Source organism: Silene latifolia, chromosome 5 (genome assembly GCF_048544455.1).
Source record: "Silene latifolia isolate original U9 population chromosome 5, ASM4854445v1, whole genome shotgun sequence".
NCBI lineage: Eukaryota > Viridiplantae > Streptophyta > Magnoliopsida > Caryophyllales > Caryophyllaceae > Silene > Silene latifolia.
In genome coordinates this window covers 2,589,542-2,602,957 of record NC_133530.1, presented here as the reverse complement: position 1 = coordinate 2,602,957, position 13,416 = coordinate 2,589,542, and the positions used below count along the sequence as shown (strand labels likewise).

The following is a 13,416-nucleotide window of genomic DNA, read 5'->3' as shown; positions in this document are numbered from 1 at the left end:
AAGAGATGAAAGAGTGAGAAGTAGCGTAATCCATGGACCATTGAATTTTGACGAAACCTCTTAACTTTCAAAATGGTCCCTCCCCTCCATCCTTACATCGATGTTCCTTATGTTAGGGACCTCTTCCAACCTTAATTATTATGGTTGGTCTAACGAGATAATCCGTTTTAAGATTAAAAGAAGTTAATAATACCCATTTAGATATAATGAGACGAGTTTTTTGTTATTATGGAGATAATTAGTAACTTTTATCTCGGTTATACTATTTGAATCGTTTTAAGTTTAGGAAATATAATAATATATATTCGTCTTTAACAAGAATTTGTATAATTATTATTCCCCACCTTTTTTAAATTCACATTTTAATTTAGTAGATTTATCTTTATATTACATTTATAAATATCATTTACGTGTAAAGGGAGTCGCAACGACAATATGTTGTTAACGGGATTTAAGCTTCAATCAGAAGTATCATCCTTCTTGACTTTACCGGCTAAACTAGCTAACATGAGTAACATCTGCACCATTATATATCAAATACGAGTAGTAGAATTGGTTTTTCTTGTTTAAAAGAGCGAATTTTTCTTGTTTAACCCTGCACCATTATATATAAGAAGACAGTTATAATTTCAATAAATTTTACTTGAGACCGTTTTAAGTTAAGCTTTCTTATAACTCCTTTTCATTTTAATATTCTTATTCAAGTAGTTGTTAATGTCATTTTAACTTAAAACTGTCTTAGGTATTGTACTCTATGTGACTTAATAGCTAGTCTTGCTATAGACGGATATATCCGTCTATAGCTAAAGACGGGTCAAATAGCTTGAAAGTGGTGACATTTTTTGCCCCTATCACCCCACTTGTTACTTGTCCTATTAAAAATGAGGTATTATATTTGGCCCGTTACACGGATATGTTGTTCTGACTTAATTTAGATGAAAGTTGACAAATTAATGATGAGGGAATATCTAGAGAGTAGAGAAGGCTAGAGGGAGCAAGCTAGCCACTTTCCTTGACATTTCGTGGCAGTTTTTGTAATTGGGATTTGGTTGTTCACATTATTTCATACACCCTTCAAAATCTACGGAGTACTAGCTTAGGGCAGCTTTCACTACACTAGATCAATTCATAGGCCAATTTTTAATAATACATCACTCTATTACTCTACATGCATATAACACCTTGAGAAAGTTATCTTCATCAACAATAGGTCTTGGTATAGACGGGTTGGGCGAACAGACGGGTAAAGACCTCTAATAAAATGGGTAGGGGGGACAAGGTGGGGCACCCTCATGTGCTTCCCACTTTATGATAAATGGGTATTTGTGAGGGAAAATGGTATCCGTCTATACGTATAGACGGATAGTGTCCGTCTATAATAAGAATTTGTGCTTCATCAATTTCCATGTGATGGAAATATGGAATGGGTTGTACCCCTTGTACTTTGTTACAAAGTAGTTCCTCATTTCAACTCCACTCTACCTATTTCACTTTTATACATTATTCACAATTGTGTATTTAATTTCGATTTTCTCTCGATACGTAAGTGAAAATATATTTATGTGGGATCTTGTTTGATTCGCCTATACGAGTACATTAAAAATATATATCTAACTTTTATAATTTTTGTAAATACGTAGTTAACGATATTTAGCGCGTAAAACACGCGTTGGCAAACGTGTAAAAAGAAAGTGGTAGAGTGGAGTTGAATGGAGGAAGTAGTTTGGTTTATCACAGCTAGTTTAGATCCCGCGCAATGAATGCTCGGTATTTATAGACTTACCAATATAGACTATGTGCAATATATGCACGTTATTTCTAGAGTTTTACTTTTTAGTGTATTATTTATAAAATTTAAATTGACAATTCTTATTTTTTATGTTTCTCCTTAATGTATTTTGATTAGAAAAATAAATACAAATTTAAATCGTAAGAAGTAGTAAAATGAGTGTTTTTCTTTTGAATTTTTTTTTGTTTTTTTACTAAAAAATTAATGATATTAATTTAAAAATATTTACTAATAACGTATTTTTTAGCTGCAAATTTTTATCATAAAAAGTAAATGAATTTTAACAAATATTTACTAATACCATATTTTTTAGCCGCAACTTCTTATCATAAAAAGTCAATAAATTTTTATCAATAAGTTCTTTAAAAAAAGAATTTCTTTATCCTAAAAAGATCGGAGATAAATTTTTGCAATTTGTGAAATATTAAATGTTATAAATATATAAATACAAAAAATTATATCCATTTATAACTTATAATGCCACATCTATAATATATGTTAAAAATAGCAAGCACTATTCTAGGACATATGTTTTAGGTGGGAAAAAATAGAGTTTCGCCTATTCATTTAGTAAATAGGGGATTATCGTTTAAGACGGGAATATATTATATACATTTTGAATTTAAAACGGGTTAAATATGGTAGATGAGATAAAATGAGAATGTCTAAGGACAACAATAGGTTTGTGCTATATATACAAGTCTGCAGACACATTAGTAGCATAAGACTCGTTTTCATCTTAAGGTGTATAGTGGCGTCCAAACTCCTAACAGAGACTTAGTGTATTAGTGATTTAATTTATGGATCGTTTTATTAATTAAACGGTTTTTCTATCACGTGACTCTACGGTAAATTATAAAAATTCAAATATAAAATGATATACTTATACAAGATTGTTTTATTAAATACGGTAAAAATGACTTTATACTCCAATTTCTCCTGAAAAAATCTTAAGGAACTTTTCTCATATATAGGATTCTAACATGTGTGTTAAGAACACAATTAGAAACATCGTTTATTAGATTAGTTAATTTAATCTATTAAGAAAGGATACTACTAATATATTATGTCATCATAACGTCATTCGAATAACATATACTTGGTCTATCTACATAACTTCGTATGTCACTCCTTTGGCCTTATTAAGTGTTTTAAATAGTTTTTTTTCCTATGTTGCCACCTTTCAATTGCACTAGTAAGGTCCAAGTACATCGAATTTGCAAATTATAAACAACTTGAAATATATACAAATGATTGTTTTTTTTTTTGAAAAAAAAAAAAAAACTAACTCATTTAGTCATGTGCTTAAACATTACAATAAAATTATCTGTAATTAATCAACGGTCATAAACGAAACCATGCACCAAAAGAACTAGTTTGAGCAGGATTGCACTAAGTAAGCAGAATCTAGTTCGATTGAATTCTCTAGTGTGGAACTTAATTACACATTATTACAAAGACTTTATTACCAATATGCGTCGTGAATCTCGTGAGCTGATTAAGGATTATACAATCGGTTGTATATATACAATCACTCGAGAAATTATAAAAGAATTGTATGACCAAATAAAAGAGTTATTGAATAATAAATACAGTGATGAGATCTTGTAAGCAAGTAGAAAAGCCATGTTTGCATGTCTGACCAATGGCCAATCGATAAAATATGAGACGGTTATTTTATATACTCCGTATAACAATACTGCCTATTTATTGATGATAACAAATGAATAGTTAACCTAGAAAAGATATATCTCACACAGCGAGATGGTTTTATTTTTTATTAACGGGATTGAAATTCAGGTTATAATTATCATTTTTAAAAACTTTATTAGCTAAGTTAGCTGACATCTGTTACTGAAACGTTTTATATTATTAATTGTGAAATAATTTTATTTGCATGGTTCAACATTGTGGGGTCGAGAGTTACGAATCTTGGAAGACAATTTTTTTTGTCATAAGATTATAAGAAGCACCCAAAAAATGTGCCACCTAATGCGTGCTATGTTATAAGTATTAAAATCAAACCGTCCAAGAATATATTAATGTAATAATGTTATACGCCGAACGCCGTATACTTCATTGTACGTCTTATACACTCTAGTGTTTTAGCCTCTAGTGTTTGACTTAAAAGAAGACTTTTAATAGTTGTTTTATGAACTAATTAATCATGTTCTCAATGTTTGTAAGATCGCAAATTGAAAAGCATTATGTTAATATCATTATATGAGGTGCATAAATTACGAAATAGTTATTATTACTACCGTTAATAACTTACTAGAGCAATTCGAGAATAGCTATGTTGGTAAATAAGATAATTCGAGTTTGCATGAATGCATGCAATGGAGGATTTTAGTAATATCGATAGGGGAGCTCGAGCCCAGCCGAACTTTCATATTTTACTGTAAAATTATCATACGACCCCATTTGCCTTAAGTTACCATGTCTTAAATATACATAATTCAATATTTTAATCTCAACCCCTTTTATTGTTTACTCCAAGATCCGACACGAAATATATGTGAGGCTAACCGACACACGAGTAACTTATAGGGCTTCTACAATTAATCCATACCCCATTGTTTTCTGATTGACCATGTATATTACGTCAACTACCCTTTTCACTACAATTAATTAACATGAATTGAAGTATATAAGCTGAATTTAAGGAGGTTAGTCACGTTTATGACAAGTGTTTTGGCAACTAACTAACCACTATATAGATCATAGAATCCTCTACGTTAGAGCTGATCAAATGGCCCAAGCACATTGGCCCTACCCGGCCCGACCCGCTTTTTAGAAGGGCTTGGGCCTTTTGTTTTGGCCCAACAAAGCCCATGGGCTGGCCCAAAAAGGCCCAACATATTTTTGGGCCGGGTTTGGGCCAAGCATTCGGCCCAAATTTTGGCCCGGCCCGGCCCATATTTATTAATAAATGAATATTTTTTTTATAAAACCTATTAAAATAGTATTTAAGTTATAAACACCTTTTTAAAAACTCAAGTATATTTTTTTAGATTTATAAAACAATGTGTATATAACATAAATCATATCACGAATGCATGATTAAACATTCTAAAGTGGGGGTGTTTGTCTTTATTTTATTTTGGAGAGCAATTCATAAGCATTTCATCATATTTTGTACAATTTTATAAACTACGTATGTTTTCAAAGTAGTAATTGAAGGTATTATGCTAATTATTTTCTAAGGTAAGTCATAAATTTTAGGGCCCGAAAAGCCCAAATTAGCCCATAAGGGCCGGGTTTGGGCTTGTCAAATAAGCCCACGCATCTGGCCCGGCCCAGCCCAGCCCACACAAATGGGCCGTTTTGGATAGAAAGGCCCGGCCCAAGCCCGCACTGGCCCGGCCCATGATCACCTCTACTCTACGTACCTAAATCAATCACTATTTGATAGAATTTGAGTATGACTTTCTACTTGTATAAGTCATAGATAAGATGTTAATATTAGTATGACATAAACAAATTGAATTATCATAAATTTTCCAGCATTTCTTAGCTACTAATCTCATGCCAGGAAAGGGTAGGCCTTCTTCTTTTCAGCGGAAAAGAGTTGAAATGAACTGAACTGAAGTAAATTAAAGTAAAATTTGTGAAGACATTAGCTGAATTGAACTGAACTGAAGTAAAATGAACTGAATTAAATAGAGCTGAACTGAAGTGAATGACCTAAAATTAAGCTTAAAATAACAGGGTCTAACTCAAATAATTACGAAAAAAATGAATACCATTAGATATTTACGAGTATTTGAATTGAATCACATTAAGATTGAATGAATAATAAAAGACATTCATCTTGTCTTGACAAAACTATTTTAGTTGATTAGAAAAGTAAACAAAACTATTTTAATATATTTTAGAGTGATTAAGGTTGAATGTAGGTAATATTAATCTTTTCTTGACAAAAAGTAAATGTGCTATTACATTCAATTTTGGAGTCAGTTTGGCAAGACATTTCAGATAGTTTATTTAACCAAAATTTTAAGTAGCTTATTTTTGTGCAAGTATTTGACAAACAAGTAGCTTATTTAACCAAATAAGTTAAGCTAATTGAAATGAAATGTTACCTAGGGTAGCATGTGAGAAATAAGTGATTTGATCTTTTTTATCGTACTTTTCTACCCCTTCAACTTATAATATTAATTACTTATTATGTCCTTTTATATATTTTTACCCGCTACCCTTTTAATGAGTTTGTTGAACATTTTTATATAATCAACTCCCTTATCAGCTTTTTTCCAAATTTCAGTTAGTTTTCAATTATAGGTATCTTTTCACTTCCAGCAAACTTTTCAATTAGTTTTACCAAATAGAATTTTACTAAAATATATCATGAGAACCAAGCTAAAGAAAGATTTACAAGAATGTATCATGAGAAATTAATTTATCAACATATATTTATAATATTTAATGATTACATTTTTGTGAATATTTCTTTGATTGAGTTCTTAATGTGTGTCTTAAGAATATACGTTAGAAAAATTGATTTTATCATTAATTAACCGTACAAAATGATGCTCATAATTTGAGTTTAAATTTATTCTCTAATCAATTGAAATTAAGGGATGTCATTGCTTGAAGTTGATTAATGCCAAATACTCCATATCATTTAAGCATAATGGAGCAAAACTTTGCTTATAAAAGTACCATGATAGAAAAAATAACACTTTTGTAAACTTTTGCTTACAAAATGGGTGCGCATATTTCTTTCAATTAAGTGTTATTTTCCTTTGATTTTATAGGCTTAGATCATTTCATGTTTTGATAAAAGGACAAATTCTTGTTTAAGACAGGTGTCTAAGAAGGAGGCGATTTATTCGCTGAATCAATCAAGTAGGAAACAGCCGGAACCTCGAAAGGGTTATCCGTCTTAAGTTTAAATCTGGTGAAATAGTATGAATAAGACAAAAGCAAAATGCATATGATAAAGCAAAAGATTTATCTTAAATGTTCAATTGAGGTAATATTTGTCTCGTTTTGATTTTAAGACAGATATCTCCGTATTAAATATTTTTTCCTTTGATTTTATTAGGCTTAAATCACTTAATGTGTTGTATAAATTGCACTCCTGCATTTACTTTCCTCCTTTCAACATGACAAAGAACTTGATTCTTTGGCATTCCTCTTTCCCATTTTTCAAACATGATTATGAACGGACAAGCCAAATTGTATTTGGAATAATAAGGCCCATTTAGTGGAATTTTGATTAGATTTTCCTCAGTTAGGTCATTTTATTTAGGATTCGAGGTACTCACTTATGCTTTTGTGGAATATGTTCATTGTCTTTTCTTTTTATTATTACCAAATTCTTGGCTTAAAGGATACTATGAATAAAATATTGTTGTAATCGGGTTACAACTTGTCAAACGCGTCGGACGAGTTAGGTTTATATATTAACCAACCAACTAAGGTCATATTCTTTTCAGCTTAATTTTAACTCATTTTAGATCAGATCGGTTCTGTTCACTTCATGTAAAATCAGTTTCATTCCGTTTAGCCCAGCTTACTTCACTTCTGTTCAGATTCATTCACCATTTCAACTCATTTCAACGGTTCAACTCATTTTCAATTTAATTCAATTATTTTTAGCTCAAAATAACATGGCCTAAGTTAGTATATAGGTCGAGTTAATGCACATAAATGGTTGAGTAATTATCGACATCTTATCTCCAATACCATCAAACTTCCTCACCCCTCATAACAGCAAAATTCGAAAACACTTTAATCACATCAGTTATCCTGTTAGTAATCACAATGACTGAACGAGAAAGGGTATTATACCTATATAACGTATAAGTTAATTTTTTTCCCCTTATAATCTAAACAACTCGAAATGTGTACTTAATCGGATAATATTAAAATTAAATCATTGACAAAAATTCAATTTTACTAAGTACCATCTAAAAAGTGTCAAGCCGAACATTAGTACATTACGTAGTGACGCAATCCACTAGGGAGGTGCTTGGTTAAAAAAAAAGGAGAATATTGCAAGCAATTATATATTATTCCACAAATAAAATTTCCACTAAAAATCTACCCAATTTCTTTTTTGACCCTTTTACCACTTTCTTCATATGGCTTTCATTATGTTCCCCACAACCCATTACTAAATGTATGATTAGGGATTTATCAATTTTCAAACATTGTGAGGCTATAATTTCAAAATCACCTATCCAATTGTATGTTTCTTACCTTAGAAGACACAAAATAGGTAATTCACGTGGTATCCTTAAAGTTTGTCACTTTGCACAAAATACCCAAATTTTTGATCCGGAAGACTTAAACAGGCCAAAACTCGTGTTTACGAAATCAGAAAGTGAAATTTTTTGTTTTCAAATCGATTATATTTCCGAGAACTATGATTTGATAAAAAAAATTGACGAGCTTAGAACTCGTGACCAAGAGATATGATCACTCAAAGTTTGTTCGCTCGAAAAAACTTTGACGAACAATAACTCCTAGCAACGGATCCAAATGCGACAATTTTTTTTTCCAAATTGTAGTTCTCGGAAAGATAAGCAATTTGGAAAAAAAAACGTCACTTTCTGAACTCGTAAACACGAGTTATGACCTCTTTAAGTTTTTCGGATAAAAAATTTGGGTATTTCGTGCAAAAGTGGCAAACTTCAAGGGTACCGCGTGAATTATCCGTTTTATTAAAATATACCTCATATATAATAGAGAAATATGGTTAAAATAGAAAAATGGAGGGAGTATTAGTCTTATATTACCTTTTTAAAGATTATTATCGAGTGACCTATTCATATTTTGCATATCCGAGGATTTGTCCAGTGCACATAAATAATAGCGGCTGCAAGTCCACTCGTCATAAAAAAGAGAGTCTAATATACGTTTCAGACAAAACATAGTGTTCGAGAATTTCTCATACAAGGTCAAAAGCTTACTAATCCTTATTGTCATGGTTTAAATAAAATAAATTAACTATTTCAAAAGTCTTATTATCTTCACTAATTAAGTAATAAGTAGAGGGAAGATATTATTTGACCAAGTGCAAAAATGTAAACAATGTAGAGATTCTATCAAATTGATATCAAAGCAAACGACATTAGATGGATATTTTGGACGATCTCAACAACAATAAAACCAAAGTCTACAACTAATATGAAGACAATGAACAAGTAAACAAATAAGATAATGTGATTTAATCAGTAATTAATCTGGTATAGTCGATTTCTTTCGGACTGAATTAAATTGAAATGAACTAAACTAATTAACTAAAACCAATGAATAAAGTTGAACTAATTTAAACTGAAATAAACCAAAATTACGTACTCCCTCCATTCCGGTCATTTGTTTACTTATTGTCCTACTCCATTTTCGGGTATGTTAGTCAATTATTCTTTTTATTTTAGGAATGTTTTTGATGACCAATTTGATCTTCCACACTGAATTTGATCCATTTGTCGTCAAATAATTGTCCTCTACTATTTTTTTGGTTTTTGTGCCAAAATCAAAGGTAAAAAATAAATGACCAAGACGAAGAGAGTATAAAATATCAGAATCTACCCTAATTCTTTTTACACAAATTCTTGTTTGTGACGGCACATATCCGTCACTTTGAGTGACGGATACCATTTTACCTCACAAAGTACCCACTTTTTCTCTCTCTGCAACACTATTCATGTGGTCCCCTTTCTCCACTAACCCATTTTGTTACCATTTTATCTCACAAAATATCCGCCACAAATAGTAACCCGTCACAAGGGAGACCAATTGTTCTTTTTAAGACATGTATATTTGTTTTAAAACTTAAAACAAATTAGATCCGATACATAAGACAAAAGCAGATTTTACTTGTCTATCCAAATAAAATGTCATTTAACCCGTTTCTATCTTTTCAGCTAGTCCCGTCACGAGCTTGTGACCTCCCATAAAAAGGGAGAGGGGACAAGGTGGGGCACCTCCATGTGCTTCTCACTCACCTCTCAATGGGCATTTTATAAGAGGAAACGGTACCCGTCATAAGCATGCGACGAATATCACCGTCACAAATGAGAATTACTGCTTTCTTTTATATCCGTCGTAAGAGAGACCAGCAAACCGAATCTAAAACTCCATTTAAACTCATACTCCACCGTCACAAATGAGAACTATTGCTATCTTTTATATCCGTCATAAGAGAGACCAGCGAACCGAATCTAAAACTCCATTTAAACTCATAATCACTCACTTGTTAGAATTCAAATAAAAAGTGGTAGCACACTATCACATGAGTCCATAACCATATGACATACTAGCACAAAGTCCACATTTCCACAACACACAAACACACACTTCCCCCTTCTTCCCTCACTAAACTCATCCATTCTTCCTTCTTCACCAACCTCAAACACACAAATCTCCATGGAAATAACCTCAAAATTCAAAGACATAGAAACTCACCACCATTCTCCTCTCAACTCCCCATCTAGCCATGGAAGCTCAACCACATCAAATGGGCCTAATCATGGGCCAATACCAATTACTAGATCCGACCCAAATAGCCCATACCCAACTACTTTCGTCACAGCAGACACTTCTTCATTCAAACAAGTCGTTCAAATGCTTACCGGTTCTCCTAAACCAAAACCCGACCCAAAACAACCCGACCCGAACCCAAAACAAATTAATCATCTCGAACAGCAACACCACCAAACGCAACAACATAGCTATGTTATTCCGCCAGTCAAAACAACGAGTACGAAACCCGGGTTCAAACTCTACGAACGTCGTAACAGTTCTCTTAAAAACATGATGATCAGTCCATTACCCTCTAATTATCATTCTAATCAATCATCTTCATCGTTTTCGCCGCGAAATCATTCAAATTATCATCATTTTAATCACATTAATGGTGGTGGTGGTAATAATAATTATCCGTTATCACCAAGTTTGTTAGATTTTCCGTCGTTGACTTTAAGTCCAGTAACGCCATTAGTTATCGATACATTCGATAAATCATCGCCATCGATTACTTCACAAATTACTAGTTCGTCGTCGGTTGAAGAAGAAGAGAAAGCTATTGCGGAGAAGGGGTTTTATTTGCATCCTTCGCCTCGAGATTCGAACCCGAAATTGTTGCCTTTGTTTCCGCTTTCGTCTCCCCGGGTTTCTGACCCGTAGTAATAATAATAGACCTGGCAAACGAGTCAATCAGTGAGTCGGGGATGAGATTGTGTAAGCTCATTTTTTAAGGTTGGTACTACTTTTTTAAAAAAAAATTGTTGTTGTTGTTGTTGGAATTGTTGTAATTGTAACATTTGGGGATTAATGTGATTTGGGTAGTTTTTATATTTATGAAATGAAATGGAAGTATATTGGAGTATTATATAAATATAAATATAAATATAATTATAAAGATTGTTGAATGTTGATTATGTGAATCTTGATTTATTTGAGCGAAATGTGATATTAATTTTGTTAAAAAAAAAAGAAAAAAAGAGATCTATAAGAAGTGATTGGTTTTAGGTTGGTTTGATTTGATTGATTTACGATTAATATGTCCGTCTTAAACAAGAATTTATATTTACTGTTTACTATATTTGCATAATTGTAGTTGATTTGGGGTCAATTGGTAAACTATTCCATAGACTAAACTTGCATTATTTTACATAAATTTAGTTTCGGATTGAATTTCTGATTCCGCCCCTGAATTAATCGACACTCGAAAAGTTAAAATTAGAATGCTAGGTAAACATTTAAAATTGTAATCATTATTTTGTTGCTTGTAAAATTTCACTTCAATTAAGCAATGTAAATAAGTAATGCACTTGATAAAGATCCTTTTTAGACTTTATTTTGGGAAAGTACCTTTTTTTTCCAATTGAAATTCAATGGAGCTTTCCTTTAACACAATTTGGGCTTAGAGAATAAATATGAGGTTTGCATAACCATTTATTATTACTCCTTTCTTCTAGATGTGTGTGCAATTTAAAAAGGAGCATTGGCTCATTACTAATGCTACTCGGAAATCCCTTCTGCCACTCAATTTTGCGATTGGGAAACTCAAATATTCTAAATATTTGTTTTCCGTTTTGGCAAAATTGAGTGGCAGAAGGGATTTTAGAGCACTAAAATGTATTCTGTCACTTAAGATACATCTAGAGAAATAAGTTATTAAAATAACATTATTACGTATTGAGTGACAGAGTACATTTCATTGTCGATATTATCAGTCCGCTTTAAAATTGAGTGATAAAAGGGATTTTTGAGCACCAAAATGTACCCTATTACTCAAAATAGAAATTTAAATTATTAAATTATTAAATTACGTTGTCACATATTGACTGACAAAGTACATTTCATCGTCGGCAATATCAATCTAAAAAAAATCCATATTTTAAAATTTTAAAGTTATTGCACTCAATATTTCAACTTTTTCACCTCTATATTTTGATTTTTGAAGTAGAATTTTTAAAATATAAATTTGGTGGGGATCTTTTGGAGCAGAGAACAGCAGTTGTTCTGTACAAATTAATAGGAGTACAACTATTTTCTATGAAAAGCCCTCTCATTCTGAGTCATAGAGCTATTGTTGATAGTGACATGAGTCCAAATTTAGAACTTTGGTAATTAATATCATCTGACAAATTTAATTTAGCCATTTTCCTATTTAACATTGGTATTTGCTAAAATTAATTTAATTCATGTCTTGTTCAAATTTTCTATTTACAAATTTCAGAAAATTTTCCTATAATGTAACAATGTATTATTATCATATGGATAATAACTGGCAGGTGGGGTTGGAAGAAACTTATGGAGTGTTTTTGATGTGTAATGAGAAAATAATAACGATATGTTGTCATTTGAGTGTTACTGAATTTCAATAATATTTTTCAATATATAATGTAGATTCGATAAAAATAGAGTAAAATTTTGAATGCATTTATTGTTCTATATACATATTGGTAGAAAAAATTGGAATAAAATACAAATGCATTCTTTGTTGAGTGAAACCGGTGTATCTTATGTTAGATCAACTAAATAATAATTTGGTTAAGTAAATCAGATGATATATGCTCGTCAATGTTGCTGAGTGATATTGAATTTCAATACCATCTTCTCGTATATAATGCACATTCAGTGAAACTAGTGTATCTCATTGGATCAACTAAATAACAAGTCTGTTAGTAATCTCGATGATTTGCCCTCGTTTCACAATCGGCACTCATACAACAATCTTAGTCAAGAACTTGTACAAATGTACCGAGTACCCCAATACAACGGTTTTTAAGTTCCATCTCGTGACGCAAATTCATTTTCCAAAAAAACCCAAAAAGAAAAAAAAAAAAGATATTGAGCACATTTTTTTTTTACACTATTCAACTTCACTCTCAAAATTGTTTTGTTGTATAATGGTGCAGTGAAATGTAGTACTCCGTATTCTCATGAAATTAAGTGGGGACAAATTCTTATTTCAGACCGTCATATCCGTCTGAAATTATCAGACGGATACCATTTCCTCTCTGAAAAAACCCATTTAGGGTGTGAGTGGAAAAGCACATGAAGGTCTTATTGCGGTCTTATTGCGAGAGGTCTTATTGCGGTCTCACCACCCATGTGCTTTTCACTTGTGAGAGGTCTTATTGCGATCTGAAACAAGACGGACT

The 13,416-nt window shown here is 31.7% G+C and overlaps 1 protein-coding gene across 1 annotated transcript; it reads left to right on the top strand.

The window, feature by feature from the left end:
- The first annotated feature begins 10,008 nt into the window (after positions 1–10,008).
- LOC141656385 (VQ motif-containing protein 4) lies at positions 10,009–11,141 on the top strand. Its single transcript, XM_074463254.1, has one exon. The coding sequence runs from the start codon at positions 10,172–10,174 to the stop codon at positions 10,928–10,930; it is 759 nt and encodes a 252-aa protein (XP_074319355.1). The 5' UTR covers positions 10,009–10,171; the 3' UTR covers positions 10,931–11,141.
- The last annotated feature ends 2,275 nt before the right edge of the window (positions 11,142–13,416 follow it).